Source organism: Lutjanus erythropterus, chromosome 20 (assembly GCF_056507025.1).
Source record: "Lutjanus erythropterus isolate fLutEry1 chromosome 20, fLutEry1.hap2, whole genome shotgun sequence".
NCBI lineage: Eukaryota > Metazoa > Chordata > Actinopteri > Lutjaniformes > Lutjanidae > Lutjanus > Lutjanus erythropterus.
In genome coordinates, this window is record NC_139336.1 from 31,224,371 (window position 1) to 31,249,124 (window position 24,754).

Here is a 24,754-nt window from a genome sequence, read left to right on the forward strand (position 1 = left end):
AATGAATGAATGAATGAATGAATGAATGTCAGGCTAGATATAAGGAACATTGTGAAAAATATTCAAAATACTTCTAAAATCTGCCAGTGGGATGATATTATTCCATTGTTTCTGAAACAATTTTTTTTTTAATTGTTAAAGATTTTCTAGAATCAAGAACCATTTTATTGATACCATCACAGTGATCTGCTTTATCTTGATTCAAGATACAGTTATTTCCATAACACATCTGAAGTGAGTACATTTTTCTTTCAGGAAAAGTCTGGAAATTGCAGGAAAAAATGGGAAATTTCTGAGACAATACAATTTTTTTTCAGATCGTGCAACTTCTAGAAAATTAGTTACTGTTGATTTTGGGGGTTGGGGAGTGTAAACAGGTCTTAACGGTGCTTTTCCTCAGGGGTTACTGAAGCCTTGACGTGTCTTTTGCTTTCTGCTGACCTCTGTCACCACCCTCGCTAAAGGCCTCCTCTGATCCCTGTGGGTCAGACTGGAAGAGGTGCAGAATTGTAATTGTCCTCTGAAAAGTCTCCTCCTGTCCCAAAATGTAGGACAAATAATGGGGTTAAGAGTTTTTTACTGGCTGCAAATGTCAGCATGAGTGAGTGGGACAGAAGTTTTGCTTTCTTTTTCTCTTCTTCCTTAATTAGAAAGAAGAATTATGACACTGCTGGCTTAGTGACAGAGGCAGAAAGACCAGATGTCACAATGGTTCATCTCCAGGAAGAAAGACAGGAAATAATACACATATTAACCACAATCAACCATATGTCCATTCTTTTGATTGCTACTATTTTTTGCATTTTGTTTTGGTTGTTGCTTCATTTGTTTCTGTTTTAACAAATATTTTAAATTAAAAATTGCATGTTCGGACTACAACATGCAAACCAAGTTACTTTCACTTCTGAATTTCTTGCCTTCCTCACACAGTTGTAATTTTTAGAATAACCCTTTTCTGATATATTTTCCTTGTGCAAAGATTTCTGCATAGATGAATTGATACGTGTTTATTTTTTGACATAAAACACCCTCTGGTTCTCTGACAGTGTTTTACATGTCTAGTTGGCAACTGATAACTGACTTTATTGACTGTACATTAACCTGCAATTCATATATTTCAAGAACTGCAAGCTTAACAGTTAAATTTTAATCATATTAAATTCCTTCAAAGTCTTAACTACATGCATTACATGAGTCTGGACAGACTTGGATGTAAACTGTAACTTGACTGGTTGGTGGAGACAAACAACTGTGAGACAGTAGTTATATTTTTATTGACTGTTTCATACAACCATTGACAGCTGACTTCTCACTCCTCTTAAGTGGCCACCAGGGGCCGCAAGCGATCAACTACTGCTTCAGTTTTAAATCTTGTTTCAGCTCAGGACATCATATGTGGGGGAGTCATGTTAATGTTGGTGGAACTTTGCATATCTCTGCTCGTTGCATCTGGCAGTCGTAGTGGCATTGCAGTAGGTGCTTCACAATCTGTTGCCTGGTGAGGATCTGCACTCGAGGAGTGCACAGTTCTATTTGGTAATGTTAATGACAAGTATATTTCATATTAAACTTTATTAACTCAATGCTATACATCCATGTTGTTTACATTGTTCTTGTACTGTTGTTAGTACAATCATGTATGGCAAATATAAAACTTGAAGTATTGGACCTGCCCACAAAATAATTAGTCCACAATTCCATCACATGTCAATTCAGACAGGGTGACCAACAATAGAAGAGCATCACTGTGTTAGCCAGCTATTAGCTCATTGATATCTACATGCCAGTGTGCCCTATATAGAACACTTCTGATTATTCCATTAGAGATTCAGGCATTATTAGGACCTTATATCACATTTTTGTCTGGTCTACAGCAGCCTAATCAATTTTTCATGTGTCCCCCATGAAAAATAATTGCCAGCCCCTGTGTTATAGAGACAGGGCTGTGAATAAAATATTAAAAATTTTAATCATATGTTTTTGAAATTGGAACAATAAGGAAAGAAATGGGATTGGTCACTTTAGCTGTAATTTATAGTGACCCTAGTTTGATCCATGACTGACTTTGAAGACTTCAAACCTAAAAAAATAAAATAAAATAAATACTTGTACTTTTATGAGTAGATTTTCAAGTCTGTGCTTTTACATGTACTTAAGTATGCATTACAAGCTGTGTTCATCAACGGTTTGTTCTTCATAACAACGGTCTGTTATTCATAGCAACGGTCTGATATAAAGAAATAACAGACCTTAGAGTGCTGTAATTGACCAACCTGAATCGGATATTTAACGAAGCCATGTAATATAAAAAAAAATTGATTAGGTCTGTGTCCTTTTGAGATTTTTTTTTTTTTTTTACCTGGGTCTCACAGCCTGAGCCGTGCGCCCCCTACCGGCAGTGCCTCCGACAGACACCAAACTGATGACGTGGTTCGGTCCGTTGACCAGAGCAGCAGTATGGCCGACCAGAGCAGGCAAATAAAACTCGCTGCAGCTAAGAAAAAGGTAAAGTATTTTACAAATTAAGCCGGTTTAATATCTTAAGAAGCACTGGTCTGGTCTCTCCTCTGTGGGCGTGTGTTGCCGGTGTTTTTTTCGTTTTGTAATAAATTTCTTAACGAAGCAGGGGTGTTGTCATTACACGTCGGCCGACCTCTGCGCTGTCGTTTGTCCCACCCCTCTCGCTCCTCCCGAGGCTTCAATGCGCAGGAGAGACCGGTGTCTCGTCCGGGCCTCTATTGATAGCATTAACTTTCCCAGATTATGTAGACTATTTTTAGGTCTTAGAGGCATTTACAGCATCCCACGTCGCCTCGTCAGTCAGCGATTAACTTAACTTACTCCCTTTGCTCATCGGGTTCATGTGTCTTTCAAGCTAACGTTAAGTGTGGCAAACCTTAATGTGCTAACTGAGGCAAGTTGACGTTAGCAAGCTGGCTAACTAATGAATAGTTATGTGTGAGTGTAAAGAATGCCACACTGCAGTCGGGCAGTTTTCTGCCTTGTCTGCAGGATGGCTCAATTATCTAAGCAAATGGCCAATTTTTACAACAAACACTGAGCTAGCATTGTAGCACAGTTATGTTATCCGGGTAGAATGACGGGGGCTGTTTTGACAGCTGACACCCTCTTCCCTGTCCTGCTGTGTGCTTTTAAGCTAGGTGTGTTGTTAGGCTAACAAGTCAGAAAGATGGCCTTATCAGCTGTGAAATGTTAGCTTCAGGAAAGGACTCGTCAGCATTCCTTTCTGCCCTGCAATCTTCGTGGATGAATGGTCGTGGTGATGACATTTGACATTTCACTGCGATTCAACCACCGTATTTTAGAAATAGCAGCTTCAGTATTTCCCCTGTGATTCTCTCTGGTCCCACACGACAGCTGTCACAGGCAGGCCCCATCCCCAAACACACGTCGACCCGTGGGGGAAGTGTGTTGTGACCAGTGGTGGAATGTATCACAGTACATTTATTCAAGTACTGTACAATACAAGTATTTTTATTTCATGCAACTTTATACTTTTACTAGACGACATCTAAGTTACTAGTTACTAGTTACTTTTCCAATTACATGTTTAATACCCTTTGTACTTAGTGAAAACTAGAAGTGAAATGATATGAAAATTTTACATCATGATTATAGTGTTTCTAACTTTGTGTGATGCTGAACAGTATTTACTGAGTTTTACAAAGCTGACAATCAAACATGGTTTTTAAAATTAAAAATTGAAACAGTAATACTGATTAACAGTATCAGAAAATTGCCTCTGATACTGCCTAAAATGTTGGTATCAGTATCAGCGACTATGTGAGTCTATGCATTGATCCAATTCCATGTAATTTGGTAACCCTTAAAACAGAACCCTGCAAATCCCCTGTAGCATCATCTACACCATTTTCTTCCTGCAAGGATAGGATCTGGGGCATTTATTCTCTGAATATATTTTTTCATGCTTTACAGGGGGGTTAGCTTGAGCCAGGTCATGAAACAACGAAAGCAGTCATATCACATGCTTACAGTGTTAATAATATACATTTGTTAAATAATAATAGTAATAATTATGATGTGTATGTACATAATTTACAAAGTTCATTAATCTGAATCAGTGTTTTGAAGGAAAAATGGTATTGGAGCCACTCTACTTTTTAGAGATAAATGGTTCTTACAGTAAAATGCAACAGTAACATTTAATCCAAAAACATCATGTATTATAACATTTTATTGCACAATTAGACAATGTGAGCACTTTTACATGACTGAAGGATCCCCCACTTGTTGTAACATCCACATGGATAAAGTAAACACTGATGATCATGTTTTGCCGCAGGTTATCAAATATAGCTTGTTTGGTTTAGAACAGAAAGCTGTGGAATAGGCAAGTCACAGTGACAGTCATAATATGTTCCAGTCTTTGAAAACGTATCTTTTGATAAGCTGGTGTATTGTCAGAGGATGAGAATAGGAGTTCAGTTAGCTTGACTAGAGATTAAAGTGGTTAGGGATGCCTTCTTCTGAGCAATGCATCTTGTAGGTTAAAAGTTGGAAACAAATACAGAGACCTACTGCTGGATTTGAAAGCAATAGTAGCATAACGTGTAGTTTTGTAGAAAAAAAAAACTGAAGAAGGCAGCAGATGAGTTCCTTTTTGACAGTCAAGAGTTGCTTGCTGCACTTGTCACACATCTATTGTTCCTTTCTTATGTGCTGTTCAGCTGAAGGAGTTTCAGCAGAAGAGCTCCCCTGCTAGTGTGGGAGGAGAAAGGGGTGGAGGAGGAGGAGGAGGAGGTGGTGGAGGAGCAGGGGCCAAGAAGAAGAGGAAGGTGAAGGGACCGAGCCAACACGATGCACCTTCAACAGACAGAAACTCTCCAGACAATGTAAGTCAGTCCCAGTCTTTCCGTTTGTGTGCCTGCTCGTCATCCTCCCTGCGCTGATCAAATAACAACCTCTCCTTGTGCTTGACAGTCTATCTGTGTTCTGTTTATCTATGGTATTTGTATTTGAACCTCTGTTAGTAGAGCATTAGAGAATAGGCACATACCACTTACAGTCTGCACATTTCAGAATAGATTTACAGTATCTGTGGGCTTGCAGTATTTAGTAAGTATTTATGTACTTGATAAAAGACATCCGGGTGCCTGTAGATAAATTTTTCTCCAAGCAGAATGGTTTGTAATGGCCCGCCTGGCCACTGATCACAAAATATTTTGCCGCTTGTGACATGATATGACTGAATTACAAACAAGTTAGGAAAGGCTTTCTTCCTCGCTATCAAACACACACAGCGTCAACAACACAATAACAGCATTGACACCTATGTGCCAGCCAGGTGACAGGGTGAAAGTAATATTTGTCCAAGGAAGAGAAGGACACTGGACAAGAGACAGAGATAGTTTTAGCCCATGTCAATAACAGTGGCAACTGTAGTTGCCAGTTCTTAGGCAACAAAAGGAGATTTATTTTTTTAAATATACTGAGAATTTCAGGTACACATGGACAAATGAGTCTGTCACATCTGGTGTAGCAAAGTTAGCCTGCACATACACACAATTTTTGTCTTCTTAGCTTTAACATATTTGTTACGATGAAGTGCATTTTGAGGAATTATTATCTTTGTCAGCTGACCACCAGTTTTGTATACTGGTTTGTGTGATATCAACCTTATTTTATAGGAAACTTTTTAAGAGATGTGTTACGAAAAAGCATATTCATATTACGTACATTTTATACGCTTTTAAAGTGTTTCCATCCTGAGTACTAGTCTCCTCTGTCTCTGCTCCCTCTCTATTAATAGCTCCTTGTTTTGTCCTGTGTGCTGCTCTGATGTAACAGACAGAATGTGGACAGATGTACAGGGACTGATCCTGATCAAAACATTAGCCTAATGTCTTGTTAATAATAATTAAATAATCATAATTGTAGAAGCATTCTCAGATGTTTTTAACATGTCAGAATTAGAATTTAGACCTGTCCGAATTTGATATTACACTTGGATATGTGCTACGCCTGCCTACTTTAGAAAACTACAAAACATGTCAGCCACACCGAGTCATGTGCCTCTGTTTAAACTCACTGACACCCTTTCTTTGTTCATTTACTGCTCGTCACTATTGTTATATTTAACTATCGAACACCATTTCCAACTGTGTGGTTTTAAACATCAAGTTGGGAGCACTAATGAAGACCCACAGTTAAGCATGTGACTCTAGCACACAGCTTACACACACACACGCACACACACACACACACACACACACACACACACACACACACACACACACACAGAGGGGGCTGACTTACAGGTCAGTTTTCCACAGACCACATTGGTCAGTAGTTTTCTAAGCCGAAGTGGAATTTGGGCTCGTCCCAGCTTACTGCTGAATCGTGTTGTTTGTTCTGATGCAATTTATTTCGCAAACATATTTGATTTTGGTTAGCCAAGTGCTGATAGACTCATGTGGTAGTAGGATAAGATGAAAAATTTGAATGTGATAGTGGCAGTAACCAAATGAAGCTCAGTTTTACCAGAGGAGAGATCATACAATAATGGCCATGCAGGGTGATAATTCATGTTATAAAAATTCTTGTTAATCAGACACTGTTCTCTTGTCTTTAAGAAACACTTTCTAAATTGGCTTTATATTCAAAGATGAGTAAGGAGGCAAAGAATTATTGACTTGGCGCAGGTTATGCCAGCAAGGGTAAAAGTTTAGTGTGTCAGTTTGTCGAGCTGATGAAGCTGTAGCAGCTCAGGATTTGTAGTCAGGGATTATGTCACTCCACAAAGGCAACATTTGGAAAAAATTATGTGCTGCCCTTGTGTTCTTATTCTGATTAAACTCTTGTTTGCATCATTCATTTTATTGTCATTTTGCCATTCTGATTCTTAGTTGAATGAAATGCTCTCAAAATAAAGGCTGTCTTTTCTGACCACTTGGACACCTCTAGACCTCGTCCCTCTCAGATTTTTTGTAGCAGCTGCTTCTCTTTTCCTGTTTTGTCTATATCGCTCTCACTTTCTAAATCGTTTTCTCCACTTTCACCTTTCTTTCATCCTCCTCCCTTCTTTCTTCTTTCCTATAGTTTGACAGTATTCTGAAAGCACTTAGTCAAAGCAATGGAGTAGTCCTTCCTCCTTATGGCAACAGTCAGGTGAGCCTCTGCCTCTCTCTTTCTTTTCCTTGTTTCTGCCCTGCCTGTTTTCTCTGCATCCCTCTGCAGCTGCTCCTCATGTGGTATTTAATATTGTGCCTCGCTTCCCCATTATTACCCCCTTCTTACTTCAAGTGCACTATTCTTTTTCACCACATAGACCAGAAAGCATGGGGCAAACTTGAGTGCAAATTCTTGCATCTGTGGCAGGCTTTTTAAATCCATGTTAAGAGAGTGCATTAATGATTAAGACGTGGAGGCTGCACAGTCATTTTGTGGTGATCCTCTAGAGTTCACCATCTTCTGTAGAAGTTCAGTGTGGATGGGCAGGGTGTACTCATTGGGTGGCAGGGGTCTCAGTAATGCATGGCTATGATATCTGCATCATGCAGGCATGTATCTAGGAAAACAAGAAATGTATGTGTTCATCTTTGTCCTCATTGCTACTTTTGTGTGTGTTGTTTTCAGTGACATATTTGGGTGCGGTCTTAAAATTGTTATTTTGTTATTGCACATTATTACAAATGTCTTGCTTGCATTAGCTTCAAAGTCATAATAGGTGTAGCTCAAGTAACAGAGAAGGGTTATTTGTCAGTCATCCAAATTATCGCTGGCATTTCTACAGCATGGTCTGAGTTCTTTCAGGGCTTTAATCCTGCAAATGTTTCAGAGTGTCATTGATAGCTGTAATGAGGAAAATTGGGGCAGCAAGGAAACAGCTTTTCTGGCACAGCTATCATCATAAGTAACCAAGCTAGTTTAAAATGCATTTACCAACAAATTCCCACCCTTTTCTTAAGATATTTTTGTGTCTTGAGGACTACCATGCATTCAGACATTTAAATGACATAACTGAACTGTAACTTAAAGCAGAGTTAGTACAGTAATCAAGTTATTTCTGTGCATTTAGAAACTTATAGTTTGAGACATTGTGGTCTTTCTGCTGCTCTTTCATCATAACTGCTTTTTTCTTGGCATTAAACCAGTGTGTGCATATTTTGTGTGTATGTGTGTCACCTCAGAGCTTTGCTGACGTGGAGGCTGTGGGGTCTTCAGTTCCCCAGCTGCTGGAGGACCCAAAGGGCGAGCCTGGCCGCGGCTCACCTGTGTCTAACCCTGCTAGCGCTAACACTACTACTAACCCTGAGTCTGTCGGTCACAACACTGACCTGCAGGTGTGTGTCTCTCTTTCTGTCATTTTCTGTCTTAAATCATATCTTGTCTCTTGTCATTCTTACTTCTGTATGTCTGTCACATATAAGATTATATGCCTTAGCATAAAAACTCTTAAAAGTGTATTGCCAGTCGCTGCATTATTACTAATATGTGTGTGTGTGATGAAAGCAAGAGATTCTCTGCTTTGTTTGTGAGGTGCATAATGTGCACTGTCATCACACATTTCAGATCAATTCAGTTAAAGAAAGAGCTTCATTTGCATTGGTAACAGACTTTTACATTGCCAAAGCAAGTGTGAGAAACAGCAACAAAGGAAAAGCAAAGTATGTTACTAAAACGAGTGAAAAAAACAACAAAAAACCTACATTGCCAAAGAAAGTGTGAAATAAATAACACTAAAAATGTGCATAAACAGAAGAAATGTGGTTTTGTTCTGAGAAATATATGTATGTATACAATGAATACAAAAAGGCTTAAAATAATACAGAAAAATGCTGACTTTCAGTTAAAAAACTGTAACAACAGTTAAAGCTGTTGTTTTGCAATTTTTATAAATGAATATATTTACATATATTTGTTCTGTAGCCTTTATTTATCATTTCAATAATATACAGGTGGTGAATTGTAAACCAAAACCATGTTCCTCAGGGCTACATGGTGCACATTAAGTGCATTTAGTGTGCAGCCATGTAAGAAGTTTGGTTGGTCCCAGTGTGTTCCTCAGGTCAGGGTCACACACTGGGCCTGAAGACGAACAGACATGGCAAGATCGTGCAAAAATTACTGGATAAATAATTGCTAAGACAGTGCATTTCTCTTTTGTATGTCTGTCAAATTGTCTCACTTTCTCTTTTGATCTAACTCTGTTTCTGCAGGACTATCCTGATACCAACGGCAATGAGAGTTTAACAGAGGAGAATAGGTGGGTTACTCGATTCCCCACAGCCCCTGTCATACAGAGGACGCTAGTCATTGATTACTAATGCAGCATAATAAATTGCATATTTACTGTGTGTGATTGATTATTTATGTGTGTTATCCTGCAGACCACTGTCTTCCACCGAGAGCCTGCGACAGCTCTCACACCAACTGAACGGCCTCGTCTCTGAGGTATGATTTTGGAACCGCCAATGTCATCCTGTCTCACCCACGCACACACACACGCTTCTTTGTCATACAGTGTAAGGCTTTTAACAATAACAAACCACTGATGTGCACTCCGAACTGGGGTGTGTTGCATCTATTCTTGGCAGGAATGCACTGGAAGCATTTTCAAATTTGCCAGTTGCTCCCAGTGGCCTCGAGCACACTCTCAGCATCCAACTGATGCACCAAACCAGCCTGTGATATATTTCCTCTGAACTTGGTTTGGTTTTGCATAGTCAGCAGCAAATCACTAAGGGTGCTTTTTGTCAGTTTTCTGAGACACAATTAATATCGACTCCTTATCTACTGACTGAAAAGATTAATGAGATGAGCAGAGACGAGTCTGTCACTGATCTAAGAGTGGGCTTCACATAAATATTATCAGCAAGTGTGTTAAACGGACATTTAGTTTTATGTTGGGCTGTATTGAGGTACTTATCGAAAGCCGTTGTATTACCTCCAGTAGATGCTGGTCAGCAGAGCCCCCATTTGGAGAAGCAAAGAGGAACACCAGCATGGAAGTTGAGCTATGAACTGCTGTGGACAGGATCAGCAGCAAAACATATTTTAGCCACTAAAAAAAGGGCCACCTTAAAAAAAAAAGTTTAAGTGTACACTGGTTTGGAGAGAGCGATATTTGGCTTGTATATTGTCAGTTTCTTGTGAGAAAAAGCTGTCTGACTCCAAGGTTAAGCGGCAAAAATATTCTAAATATAGCTTTCACATAAACTGGTTCTGCTGCTGCTTCTCCAAACTGGGTGCATGCCAACTCCAACCGACTATCACTAATATACTGACTATCAATACTGCATACAACCCCACTTCAGATAATCCAAACCATCCCTTTAAGGTATAGTTGCCCTACATGGTGGTGAAATGCAGGTGTTACAAGAGCTGACTTAACAAATTGCCCATCTGCAATGCATCCAGTACGTTTCAGCTTTAAGCTCATACAGAGGTCATTTTTTATTCAAGTACATTAATAATTGTCGGCAGAAATAGCTATAGATTTAAAAAGGAAATGTGTCCTTTAAAAAGAAAAGGCATATTTGCCATTTGGGACATTCAGTGTTCATCTTGAGGTTGCCCAGTGAATCTGCATATAAACTCAACTGGAAACTCATGATGAGTCGTCTGTTTCTGTATCATTTCAGTCATCTGCTGCATATGTGAATGGAGACAGTGCATCTTCTGTCAGTGACAGAGAACTGGAGGTAAGATGGAAATCTAATGTTTTCTTAGAACTTCAAACTTGTTTTGGATATTTTAGCTGTCTAAAATGGAAAGCCTCATGTTTGCAGCACTGGCAGTGAAATCTACCCAAAAGTCACTGTGACTCTGTGTGAGGGTGACCTCTCTGGCTTTCTGTGATTTAATTAACCACACAAAGTACATCATGTGATTCCACACTGCAAGCTAATAGTGGATGTGTTTTTTAAAATGTGTTATAATTGCATCCTACAGAATTTCAGGTAGTTGGTTGTTAGTGTACATGAAAGCACATGAAGTCTCAATTATTCCTGAAATGTTGTAAAAGGCTTGAACGTCTAATTGAACTGATGGATGTTAATGTACTATGGATTAGTTTTAAAAAAGTAAAGATCACAAAGCAACAAAAGCCTTGCAGATTAAATGGGATTCTGAAGAATAATTGTACTTTATACATGATTAATATCCTTTATATATCTGTGTTAAATGGCTTCACTTGTGAGGCCTATAGAGAAAATACAGAAACACACTGTTTCTGTTGTGTCAACTTCTGTTGTGCCTCTTTGCACCATTTAATTTTAATTCCACACTAGTTCATATGACATTCTGCAGATATTAAGGTCAACATCTTGCAAAGGATTCTTAAATAGGTTGTAATGAAACCTCCACTATCTTTCAACTGGCTTCATTAATCAGTTTAACAACCATAATTTATTTTAATTATTTGCTTCACGTCTCATTATTGAAAACACATTGTGAAGGTGCTGTTGTTTGCCTCCATGTTAATAATTCACATATGAATTTTTTTCTCCTCCTCCCATTTGTTCTTTGTTTGACTTTTGCCACTGCACTTTATCCCTCTCTTCTTTTTTTTTTTCCTCCCTTTCCCGGATGCATGTGTGCACGTGATAGAGTCGGAACCAGGAGCTGGCAGCCGCCCTGGAGTCCAGCAACATAACAAACTCTCAGCTCAATACCAAGCTAGACCAGCTGGTAAGAAGCTGCGTGTGCATGTGTGTTTGTGTGACTGGAGAAACCCCTTTTCAAGCCATCTCACTGTTACCACGTTAGTGCATGTGCTGTATGCATTCTGCATGTCATCTTGAGTAACACACACAAGTCATGCATGGTTTTCATGGTATTTATCTTAAAATACATTTCTTCAAAGTATAACCTCTGCAGAAGGTGCATTTAGGTGCACACTTCAGTCAGAGCTGTCATAACCTAATGATAGATGCCTAATTATAAGGTGTTTTCACACCAGTTTAGCCCACTAACAGCAGTAAACTCAAAACGTCAAATATACACAAAAGGTAAACATAGCATAGATGATAGAACAGGTTCATTATTAAAATACTTTGCGCTATCCCTTTCCTGTCTGGCGTGCAAGTTGGGACTCTTTATGCAGAATTTTGCTTTGAATTGTGTAACCACTGCTAAGGTGATGAATGAAACGCTTATCTTTCCCAAACTTAAATTCATATTCTGTCGGTCTGGCAGGCACAGCAGTCTCAGGTTCTCACAGATCAGCTACAAAAGGTAAACAGTTTTTTTTCTCTCTCTCTCTCTCTCTCTGCTGGACTGTCTGTTCAGTCCTGTGTCCATATTTTCCAGTCTGCTGAATATTTGCTTCCTTCCTGCCTGGTCATTCATGAACTTTGGTATTTTTCTTCCTTCAGGAGAGAAAAGAATTTGAACAGAGGTTTTCGAAAGAGCAGGGAGCCATGCGGGAGCAATTACAGGTAACTTCTCATACCCAACCCCGTGACTTGAATTTGTCTGATGATGAAAAAAACTGGGAAAAAGCCTCATTGTGCTGCCATGTCATGTATCAGTGTGCAATGTCAGAGTCCATGGTGTCACCCTGGTAAAAAACACTGGATAGAAACGTGATCCGAGAGCACACCCTCCCCATTCCAACACTCCTTTCACCCTGACGAGAATAAATTGTGTAGCCTGTATAGCGAGGCTGAAGCACTGACTGTAATTACTCTGTAAGACTTGTATTTAGTCCATGTTGTGATTTAATGAGGCACTTGATGTGAAGTCAGCTGACATGATCTAGTCTCATGAAAAGCTCTGCTCTCTCCCAAGGTTCACATCCAGACCATCGGTATACTGGTATCAGAGAAATCAGAGCTACAAACAGCACTACAATACACACAACAGGCGGCACGACAGAAAACAGGTGTGTGTTTAATAATCAGCCGCACATGCACTAGAATTAAAAAAATTACCTTGGCACGAACTTACCCCAACAGGAGTTAGTTTACAGTTTGTGTGTCTCTCTCTTTGTGTGTGTGTGTGTGTGTGTGTGTGTGTGTGTGTGTATGTGTGTGTGTGTGCAGCTGAAACAGAAGAGTTGAATAACCGTCTGCAGGCATCAAAGCAGAGAGTGTCAGAGCTGGAGAGAACTCTGTCATCTGTCTCGACGCAGCAGAAACAGTTTGAAAAGGTAACAAACATTGTAGTAATCACTCTCCGTAAACAGAATTCACTGAGGAATGAGTAATACAGATGCAATATATAACATGACAAACTTGCTTAAATCACATGCAAGTAGAAGGTAGTCAGGGTCTAACAATTCTCCAAATCCACGATTAAATTTGATTAGATTTTTGGATTTAAACTTTTTTTTTTTAGCACTGATGGCTATGCTGTTGTTAGACCATCGAGTCTTGGTTTTGTAAGATTAAGAAATCATTGGTTTCATGCTCTTATAACTCCTTTTTAAAAAGATAGTCTCTATGATAACAAGTGTCATATAACAGCTGATAACCTACACTGTGTCATCTTTGCATTTATACAGCATCTGAAAGTCAGATATATCCAGTTTTATATTTCTTAGCTGACCGTCCAAGAGAGAATTAGATTTTCTTCCCAGTTTAAGGAATGACATTTCATCTTTGCTGTTTATCATAAATGGTTTCCTTTTTGTCTCCAGCACAACAAAGAGCTCGAAAAGGAGAGAGACAACCTGAGGCTAGAGATGTTTAGACTAAAGTAAGTCACTTTACCCTCGCACATACAAAGTGTGTTTTGTAACATCACCACTGCAGAAGCTTTGACATTAATGATAGTATTTCAAGTTCATGTACTGTATGAAGTGCAGCAGATGGCATGAGCAAGTCCCCCAAGTCCTATTACATTCTGGTGGGTTAGAAACGATGAAAAATCTCTGCATAAGTGTGTGTATGTGTGTGTGTGTTCACAGCAATTTGAGTGAGGAGTCGAAGCAGCAGAACTCTGAGCTGTCAGAGCAGCTCAAGCTGATTACACAGGAGAGTACAGCAATGAGGCTCGAGGTGGAGGATCTTCGCAAGAGGCTCGAGATAGCCGACCTCATGTTGCAGCAGGTGCTTTAAGACACAACATATTACAGAACATACACTTTTAAACTCATCTTTCTCTTACTACAACGAGGAGCCCCCAAAAATATTTGTTTGGCAGCAGTGCAGCAAGGTGTCATTCTTTCATGTATTACCTGCGTTTCACACTGGTGTTTGTCCTTGATATTTCTCTCCAGTGCTCCAGTCAGTCAGATCCCACCAGTGCCAACCAGCAGGTCCAGTTGCTGCTGGAGGAGAAGCAGCAGCTGGAGACACACAATCACCAGGTCTGTGTGTGTGTGTGTGTGTGTGTGTGTGTGTGTGTGTGCTATGAAATGTATTCTTAACTTCTGCTTGTTTATTTGTTTTGACCAGGATGATTCTTTTTGTTAACACTATTTTCACTTATATGTTTTTGATGTTGTAGCTGATGGAGTCCATCGCCCAACTGAAAACGGAGCGGGACTGCTATGCAGAGCAGATTCAGGAGGAGGGTCGTGTATGGAAGGACAAAACAGAACAGCTGCTAACACAGGTAAATTAAACAACATAGACATTATGGTTGTTCAGTTTTATTTTGCACAATTTAAAAAATTCATTCAAAAAGTCATTCCATAATTTGATACCCTTAAATCTGACCAAAAATTGACCTCTACAAGTGAGAAATTGACGTCATAGCTCTGTAAGTAAAGAGAGCAGTGTGTTCTTTGTTGTCTTTCAAACAAATTACTAATCGATCTGTGTCCATTTCCGTGTCTGCAGGTCTCTTTGGTTGCAGAGGAAAGAGACAGGAACATCACTCGAGTCCAAGAACTGGAGGCCAGCATCACAGAACTGAAAAATGCTGCAGGTAAGTGGGTGACACTGTCTTATCTAGCGTGTCTTCATTTTCCGGGCTTTCCTGCAGCTCCGTCCCCGATGTGCCGAAGGCCTCTGGTAGATCAGCGGCCTGATTTCCTGCCCACAGCGGGTTTGACAGAATCGACTCCCCTTTATCTTACTGCAGTGTACAGCTGATTAAAGAGCTTCTGCCATCAAGGAGAGCAAACTTCAGATGGAAACATAACATGAGCACACTCATTGATGTGCAGTCAGAATCGTGCAACCAGACTGACTAGTGTCGAAATAAAGTTACTGCCCAAATATTTGTCTTTTAAAGGTTGTAAATCTGTGTGCACTTTGTTATTTTTTCAATTTCAGATTCAGTGGGTTCTATTGACATGATATTTGACGTGTTACCAAAGCACATTCGTGATATTGGAGACAGTCATAAAGAATGAAAGTAACAATACAAAACTTTTAATCAAGATAAATGAAATAAAATGTACAGTATATAAGTAATACAAAAAATAAGTTTGTTCTGTAATCAAGAGAAGTTCTTAGTAAAAACTCTGATCTAACTGATTTTTAACAATAATAATGGTGATGAATACAAAATTGTTAGTACTAGACATAAGACAACATTAATTGTTTAAAAACATAGAAAAACAGACAGACAAATGAAGATGTGGCAGTAAGTCAAATAATTTTAAAAGTTTGGATACTTAACATATTATATTTTTTATTTATGGAAGTATTTAATTAAAATATTAGATAATCATTTAATGATACCGCAGAGGGGAAATTTGGGAGTTCAGTGTATTCCTCTGTAGCAAAATTATTTAACTTGATAACTGTTCTCCTCCTTTTCTTTCAGCATTATTGTCCCAGGAGAGGGAGGCTCAGGTTGATGTAGAGCCTCAGTCCTCAGGGCCGTCAGAGAGTGAGGTGGCTCTGCAGGAGGCCCTCAGCACTCTTCAACAGGAGAAAGACGCTGTTACTGCACAATATCAGGCACAGGTACACATCACACTGACACATGCTCAAACACTCCTATTTTAAGCAAAAATGTTCTGAATTAAGATTTAATTTTATGTGATACAGAGTGTTTTAATAGTGATTGATCTGCTCTTTGCATTATATTTCAAAGATCATTAGCACTCTTATGTTTGAAGTGTCTGTAACCAGCCTCTGTACTGTTTCCCCCAGCTGCGAGATAACGAGCAGCTGAGCCGCCTGTGTGCGGAGCAGGAGATGCGTCTGGGGGAACTGGAGCGGCAGGTGGAGAGCCAAGTCCAGGAGGAAGAGGACCGCCGGCGCATGTTGGAGGACGTTCAGTCAGACAAGGCCACTCTTAGCCGAGCTCTCACCCAGAACCGCACACTGAAGGACCAGCTGGCTGAGCTACAGAACGGTTTTGTCAAACTGGTGAGGCTGAAAATCCTGCTGTCCATCTGTCCTTTTTACAGTGGCACATTTTGAAAGTGCTGTTATTTATAGACTTCATATTTCTTTTTTGCCAGTAAAAGAAAAAATGTCTCTTTAACACAATGAGTTAAGAAAGATTTCACAAATTAGGAAAGTACATTCATAACAAGTATCACCTTCATTCATGCAGACTAATGAGAACATGGAGCTGACCACTGCCATCCAGTCAGAGCAACATGTGAAAAAGGAGCTGGCTCGCAGGATGGGCGAACTGCAGGAGAACCTGCACAATGTCAAGGAGGAGGTAAGATCACAAACACACACAAACTCTATGACAAAAACAATTGGAGGTTGTAGTTTTCACTCTTTTTCTGACTTCACTATACTACCTTGTGCGTTTGTGTATGCTTTTAGTCACTTTTTCTATATTTGTTGTCAGACATGCGCATAATACTGCTTTAACACAATAAAGCAAAATATGATAATAGCATTCAGAAAGAGATTAAAGGATTTTCTCCTTGCTCTTGGTATTAATTTCCCTCTCTGCTCCCCTTTGGCTGCAGCTGGAATTGAAAAGTAAAGAGACTCAGAGTGTGGTGGATCAGAGGGACCAGGTAGCGGCCCACCTGCAGCAGTACTGTGCCGGCTACCAGGCCCTGGCCTCAGAGAGGGAGCAGCTCCACCACCAGTACCTGCAGCAGGTCCAGCTCATGGACCGGCTGCAGCACGATGAAAGCCAGGGCCGCGTGCAGCTGGAGATCAGCCACAATCAGCTCAAACAAGCGCAGGTGAGTATTTCAGGAAGAAGTAGTCTGTGGTAATCATTTAATAGAGTGCAGTAAACATCATGCATTACACACATGTCGACACACTGAGATATTTATTGCGCTGTGTGTCTGTCCCTTCTTTATCTCTCTGACACCCTCCTCTCAAACACACATGAACTACTTTTTCCATCATGACTCTCTGTCTCCCCCCTCAGGAGCATTTAGAGACGTTAGTCAGAGACAACGAGCAGCTGAAGGCTGAGGTGAAGGAGCTTCTCAACAGCTCAGCCCTCGCCCTGTCATCCAGAGACCAAGGTAAGATTAGTCTGTTACTGCCACGCTGGTTCTTTTTGCCCCTTTGTTTTTTACTGTCATTGTGTCCTATTGTATTTCTTTTGAACTGAAGTGCCAGTAAATGAACTCAAGTTCCTTCAAGTTCATAGGCATTCATGTGGTTATGACCCACATGTTGAATAGCTTTCTTGTTTCACATTGTTTATTTTGATATAAATAAAACAGAAAAACTTAAAACTGTAGTCTTTCACAAGAAACAAGGACACTGTCATTGATGCAAAGCATCTGACACCTTCTAATAGCAAAGCTGCTGCAACACTGGCAGTTTTAGGCTTGAAGTCTGGTCTAACCAGCGCCACCTACAGGCAAGGACCGTAAAGGGCTGTCCACACCAGCAATTATAACTGTAATCATAACTGTAAATATATTGTTTAAAAAAACTAATTTAAGTGGATCTCTGTGTCCACACCATTACAATAATGACAGTGATATCATTCAAATCATTTTCAGAGCAAGTTGATGAACAATAGAGAAATCCATAAAATATTGTGGTATAACTTACTTATTTAATGGATTTATAATGTGATATTCAGTTGCAAATTGCACAAAAAATCATAATTTTACCTGAGACACTATTAAACTATCTGATGATGGGGTCTCTTAAGTTTGTTTGGTCCTTCGTGCTGTCCTCTTTGACGATCACCAGGATACCATCTAGTTGATGTTGACTAAAAAAGTTTGAAGAAAATTTGTCTTCAAAAGACCACAGCTCTCGTAACAGTGTTGGGTTCTCAGAAAATTCTGTTTTCTTTTTTTTCCTCCGGTCAATGTACAGCAGTAACAGCTGTTGTTTCAGTTTTCCTAACTTGCCGACAGAGCTGGTGTGTGCAGCACATGTTTGGCACCACCGTTTACAGAACTTTTTCACTTATCACGTGGATGCTGACATCGTTATTGTTATAGTTATTGTTAAAGTTATAGTTTTTGGTGTGGACAGCCCTTAACAGCTGCAATTTTAACACTTTGGCCACCTGTGGGGAATGGCTGTTACAGTTTACGATTATTCACTTAAGAAAATGAAAAAAATGTATATCTCTTGAGTTCTATTAGTCTAATAGTTTTTTTTTAAAATTTGTCATTATGTCACTTAGGTGATGGAGTGGAAAGCCAGTCTCTGCAAGAGAACCCAAAGTCCTCCTCCATAGTTATCCCAGAAGACTTTGAGAGCCAGAAGGAGATGGTGAGGAGGGTGATGATCTTACTTCTGCAAATATGCTTTCTTGTTTTCTGTTATTTTGAATTTTATTAAACATTATGAAGGTCTAATTCAAGTTTGAAGTTGACATTTCCACAGTACATTCAGTGCTATGTCACTGACCTTATTATCTCATTTGACCACATTCACCCACCTCGCCCACAGGAGGAGTTTATCCGAGGAGCTCTGGCTCAGGTGGAGGCGGAGAGGGACGAGGCCAGAAGGCAACTGGAGGAAGAGCACAGGCTCCACATGGCAGCCCGGCACCAAACTGCCTTGGCCCTCAGCCTCGAGCACCAACACCACAGCCACAAACCTGTCCACGACCACCATCACGAGCATCATGAGCATCATGAGCATCACGACCATGACCACGACCACGACCACGACCACACTCAGGGCCAACACAGTCACTGTGAACACAGTCACGAGCATTCAGGTGAGGAAGACCAGGTGGTTTGTTTGGGTCTTAGAGTGCAAATGTTTTTACAATGAAAGGACAAAGACTACACCTGTCCAGAGAGGGACATTGTGTGCGAGACTCAGTTCTTATGAATACAGTTGTGCCTGGTTATGTTCTGTAATAAATCCTGATCATATGGATAAAAAACATGTGAGGTTCAGTATATAAACCCACTGTTAACTCTGCTGTCCTCTCTCCAGAAGGAGGAGTACCAGTGGAGGTTCATCAGGCTCTGCAAGCTGCCATGGAGAAACTTCAACAGCGCTTCACCTCCCTCATGCAAGAAAAAGCTGACCTGAAGGAGAGGGTGGAGGAACTGGAGCACCGCTGCATCCAGCTGTCAGGAGAGACAGACACTATAGGAGAGTACATCGCCCTGTACCAGAGTCAGCGGGCCATCATGAAGCAGAAACACCATGAGAAGGAGCAGTACATCAGCATGCTGGCCCAGGACAAGGAGGAGATGAAGGTGCTATCTCAAAAAATAATTTTTTATAGCATTTCTAATTTTGATTAGCTGCCCAAATCAAAAGAGACAGTCAGCACTTGTTGCTGTCTAATAAAAACAAAGTAATTTAAGTTCACTTCAAAAACATGACAAAATGTGATGCTGTCCAGACAGTTTTGTGGATCACAGGAAAAATAAAAATCTAAAAAAATCTTTCAAATTAGATGGATGGCTGCTTTCTCAATGAATCATTCTTTAGAAAGCTTAAATGAGTAATCCTCACACAGTGGAATGATTTCATCTGTAATTATGTTCAACAGAAGCAACAACAGTTTCTTCTCCTCCAAACTGACACTTGTTTCCTGTCATTGTGTCTCCTTTGTCCATCAGGCAAAGCTGGCTGAGCTGCAGGATCTGGTGATGAGGCTGGTGGCTGAGAGGAACGACTGGTACAGCCGCTACACCGGAGCAGTGGCCGGCGTGGGCACTGTGAACCCCGACCTGCTTCCTGTCGGGCAGGATCACACTCACCCAGATCACCAAGTACACACAGAGCTGAATGCTGCCAGTGGAGCAGGTAGGAACAACCAGGAGTTACTGCCCTTATTACATCATAAATCAATATAAAAATAATTACACACCGATCTTGTGTCCAGAGGATGGTGTTGGGAGTTAAGTGGGTCCTTTCTCAAGCTGTCCTTACTTAGTTAACTACATTTACATCAAACATCAGACAGCTGCATTTATCTTAATCAGGACAATGTCATAGTCAGAGTAAAGGTGCAGTCACGCTGGATTTCAGCAGGTGAGATGTGTTTGCTTGTTGTGGCTGAAAGCAGATAAGGCAGGAAATGGTGTGGGTCGGGTTGTCAACATACATTGCAGGAGTTAGCATGGCTAATCAGGCTTTTCTACTTTGTTTGTCAACTGATGGAAATGCACTTGTCAATTCATAAAAACAGCTTCATAGCATTAAAGTTTTTTGTATATTTAATGTAACGTGTCCCTCTGTGTCTCTGCTGCAGAAGCCATGGAGGTCATTCCTTTGTCGGAGCCCAGCACAGGCCTGGAAGCGCCCTCGTCCCAGACGCTTCCGACTGGGTCAGCCCAGACCGACTCCAAGTCCCTCGGGCCCAAAGAGGACGGCACGGCCCAGCAGATCATGCAGCTGCTCCAGGAGATCCAGAACCCCCAGGGAGCGCAAAGATCACCCCCCTTCCTTGGGGAGAACCCCTGCATCCCCTTCTTCTACCGACCCGATGAACAGGACGAAGTGAAGATCCTGGTGGTGTGAGGCGTAGCTGTGACAGAGGCTGGTGTGTTTGTGAGTGTGTGCGTATGTATGTGAGATATTGGAAATGTCTTGAAGTCTGGGGAATATTAGACGCCACAGTTTACCATATTTGTAGCTTATTTATCATATTCACAAACACAAAACTGGTCACAGATATGTGAACGTCTTTGACCCAATCACATTAAAATGCCCCCTCTCTGTTCTGCGTGTCGGCACTAATGTGTGCATGGTTAAAAGACTATTTTCTACTTTATGTTTATTTGTTTTTTTGTGTTTTTTTTTTTTTTGGTCTATGATGCTCTTCCCAGAGAAGATATAATCAGTATTCCTCAAAGCAATCTGATTATTCTCCTTAACGCAGTTTTTAAATTCCCATCTTTCCTCTCGTCTCCTGTCTTACACATAAGTGCAATAAAAGGGGCCGTATATTCTGCCCTCTCGCTGATAAAGTACTTAAAGAGCTGTCGAAAATGAGCAGCATGTTTGTGTGCAACTTTACTTTAGTGCAAATCTCAGTTTTTACACAATTCACTGTACAAATGCCAAAAAGAGAGCATCACGTTTGAATGTAATAACCTGAATATTTACTTGTATGTTTGTGAAATGACAAAATGTGAGGAGAACTGATGATGGAGAGAGGAGAAAGAGAAGAGAGGATGAAGGGTGAAGTGTAAGTTTAAGACTTAAGTGCACATAATAGCTTTTGAATTGTCGGCACTGTTTCTGTTTCAAAGTCAAGAGCTCGCTAGTTACATGATCAGGCTCAGGAAGGTGGAGGCAGCAGGTGGTTGCGGTACTGTTCCCAAAACTACCTTTTCTCTACACCGTCTTTTTCCTCCAAACACTGAAAATAAGTCGAATGTTTGTTCTGTCTGAAATGTTAATATATGTTTGTGTTGTGATGTCAAACATCCTGTAAGACTGAGAGAAGTCCCCACCGTTACAAACAGGTGGTTTCTAAGTCATTTTGGGGGGATAGATGCAATTTAAAGACCCCATGAAGAAAAAAATATGAAGGCATTATTTTCTCAGTAGTTGCTGGCACAGTGGAGAATGACATCTTCTAATTCTGATAAATTATAGAGCTTCGGGTGCTTTCCACATTATTGTTTTCTGCAATTTCCACTTTGTCTGTGCCATTAGATACCAAGGTGCAGGTATGTTGTTAAAGGGATAGTTCAGATTACTTGAAGTGGGGTTGTATGAGGTACTTATCCATAGTGTATAACCTGCGGTAGGTGGTAGTTGGCATTCCTCCAGTTTGGCAAAGCAGCAGGAGTTCTAGTACTGCTGTGGACTGGGTCAGCAACAAATTGCCTCAATTTTCACAGCTGCACTGTCACATCAACCAAATATCGCTTTCTCCAAACCAACCAGAAACCTTTGGCAAAATCAGTAATTTTACCTCACAGAACACGGGTTGCTGGTCTAACTGCTACCACTGTCTGTTAGTTTCTCTTGTTGTGTAACAAAAACAAACTAACAGATCAAGGCAGCGGTGGATCTGCAGCTGCGGGGTAAAATTTCTGTTTTTGCGAGTGGAGTCTGGTTGGTTTGGAGAGAGAGATATTTGCTTCATACAATGGCAGTTTCCTTTTGAAACAAGCAGTCTGACTGAAAGCTAAAGTGTTGAAAATATTGTAAATGTAGTGTACATTTAAATGTTTTGCTGCTGACACTGTCCACAACAGTACATTGCTTAGCTTAAGAGCTGGTACTGCAGTTTGCTTGTCCAAACTGGGGGTGTGTCGACCACCATCTACTTTAGGCAGTACACTGATTATCACTATGTACTTCATACAACCCCACTTCAGATAATCTGAATTATCCCTTCAATCTGCACTCACAATTCATCTTGCTTCTTCTGAGGCACAAACTCAGTCCACGCCATCGTCACTCGAGTCTGGAAAATAAAAATATTTTTCCTCGTCAGAGCTGCTTTCATGGGGTCTTTAAGTTTCTTAACAAATCAACACTATCAATTAAAAGAGCCTGTTCTGTTACGTTACGTTTGCTTGTAGTTCCACATATCAAAGATGAATTCATGCACATCCTTTACAACTGGACTGTGTGAGTGTATGTGATGCATATGTGTGTGTGCGCGCACGCATGTGTGTAATCCAAGCCGTCTCCTCTTCAGCCGAAGTTTCATCTGAAGTTGTACTTTTTTTGTAGAGTTCTATCAGATTATATAAGTATGATTGCACTAAAATTGTACAAAGCTTCTCATTCAGCTCTGTCCTTTCTGGCTGGTTGGACAGATTTCTACCATAGAGCCTCATAGCTGGGCTTGATAATTTCTGTGGAGAAAAACAAAAAAAAGGGGCGGAATCCTATGAAGCCGACCGCTCAAGCTGAGGGTTCCAGCTGAAGCAAATTGGATTGAAAGTGTGTTGGCGTGTGTGTGCGGTGTTGCACTCGGAGGATGAAGGTGTGTAAATATGAATAGAAGGTGAAATTAATGAGATTGCTCACTTCATGAAGTAGTGATGTTATTCCCAAAAGAGAGGGACCAATCAGAATTTGAGAAAATGAACAACTCTGTCCAAAACTGGAGACTTCATATTTTGTAACTCATCAAAACTTGAGTAAATCTACTTTGGGCATTAAAAACAAGAACTTAGGTCGTATCCTAACATCTGGACCGACCTCATACCTTTTCTTTAAGGCGTCGGGCTTTAAGAGAGAGATGCTCATGTTCACAAACGTAGATTGGAGGATGAAGTTATCGATGTATTCAGTGCAGAGCTCTTTCTTTATAGCTACGCCTTCACAGCGAAATTTTTTTTTTCCATTTCAGATCAAATCATGGCGGAGGGCTCTGTTTTGTGAGCGTCTTTCCATGATGTTAATATGCAAAGACATGAGGGTCTCACTCCAAGTCGTACATAAATCCCACTGACTACATTTGGAGGCATTTTTACTCTCTTACTCGGATGTCTTTGAATTTTAAGATCCTCTCTGTCGTCTTTACTTCGAGGTAGAGGACACGTTTGCTCAATTGTTAAATTGCACACTTGATATTTATCACTAAAAGCAATTCTGGTATTTTAAGCCTATGATAGGAAGTAAAATGTAATTAAAATTTAAGGCATGTGGTGTTATTTTTTTTGTTTTTGTTTTTTTTTTTACAGAGAAAGTAAACAGCTCTGCGTCTACCCTGAGCCACAGCACTTTGTTAGTAATTGCTGTGGTTGCTCTCATTCTTGATTTTTTTTTTTTATTCCTCGCTTCGTAGCATTCTGTCATATTTTGGTTTCCTTTGAAACATACCACAAAGTATGATTTTCATTTTTCCTTCATTTTGTTCTTTGGGAGTGGGCAGACACAGGTAAATACACAATAAAAACTCTTTTAGTGTTGTTTCGGGGCTTGTAAAATAACAAATAAAATACAAATGTGGATAAAATGACTTCCCATGCTTTCTAATTCACTGTTAAATATGTTATGCGTGATTGAAACAAATAGCAATGAGAAAGCATTTATTGTCTTTACTGTAAAAGAGGTGGTGTATATACTGTAACTGTGTAACATATTGTATATTCATTATGCCTGGTGTGTGGGGGATCAGCTGCTCTGCCATGTTTACTGGCAGTGTGGACTGTGTGTATGTCTGTTAGCTCAGTGCGGGGAGATGACGGTTACTGACTGGCTGTGATTTAATACAAAGATTGACTTAAAAAAAAGAGAAAATATTCTATTTATTTGGCATAAGTTAGTGTCTCAACTAATCAGTTTTAATGTAAAATAGAAATGAGTGTTGGCTGGAAATGAAGGATCATTCAGAGAACTGGTTTGTTCGAGGGCTGCTTCTGACAGAAGCTTACTGATTTTTTTTTCCTTGAGTAATATTTTCTCCCTTTCTCCTGAATAAAACTGATTGAGCAACTTACACTCACTGTCTTGATTTTTTTTTTTTTACTATGATGTGCACATGACCTTGGCAGTAAACATACAGCAGAGTTTAACGTATCAGG

At 40.2% G+C, this 24,754-nt stretch overlaps 1 protein-coding gene across 2 annotated transcripts; it reads left to right on the forward strand.

Annotated features, from left to right (window-relative positions):
* The first annotated feature begins 2,397 nt into the window (after window positions 1-2,397).
* golga2 (golgin A2) lies at window positions 2,398-20,880 on the forward strand. Of its 2 annotated transcripts, XM_084745633.1 has the most exons (27): window positions 2,398-2,505; window positions 4,710-4,874; window positions 7,081-7,149; window positions 8,172-8,324; window positions 9,201-9,247; window positions 9,372-9,435; window positions 10,626-10,685; window positions 11,593-11,673; window positions 12,181-12,219; window positions 12,360-12,422; window positions 12,775-12,868; window positions 13,029-13,135; window positions 13,625-13,683; window positions 13,895-14,036; window positions 14,207-14,296; window positions 14,437-14,544; window positions 14,772-14,859; window positions 15,706-15,848; window positions 16,038-16,256; window positions 16,447-16,560; window positions 16,820-17,044; window positions 17,239-17,338; window positions 18,469-18,557; window positions 18,738-19,011; window positions 19,236-19,504; window positions 19,874-20,060; window positions 20,509-20,880. In XM_084745633.1, the coding sequence occupies exons 1-27, from the start codon at window positions 2,458-2,460 to the stop codon at window positions 20,775-20,777; spliced, it is 3,366 nt and encodes a 1,121-aa protein (XP_084601759.1). In that variant the 5' UTR covers window positions 2,398-2,457; the 3' UTR covers window positions 20,778-20,880. The 2 variants fall into 2 exon arrangements, with proteins under 2 accessions (XP_084601759.1, XP_084601760.1); XM_084745634.1 differs by lacking the exon at window positions 7,081-7,149.
* Window positions 20,881-24,754: the final 3,874 nt, after the last annotated feature.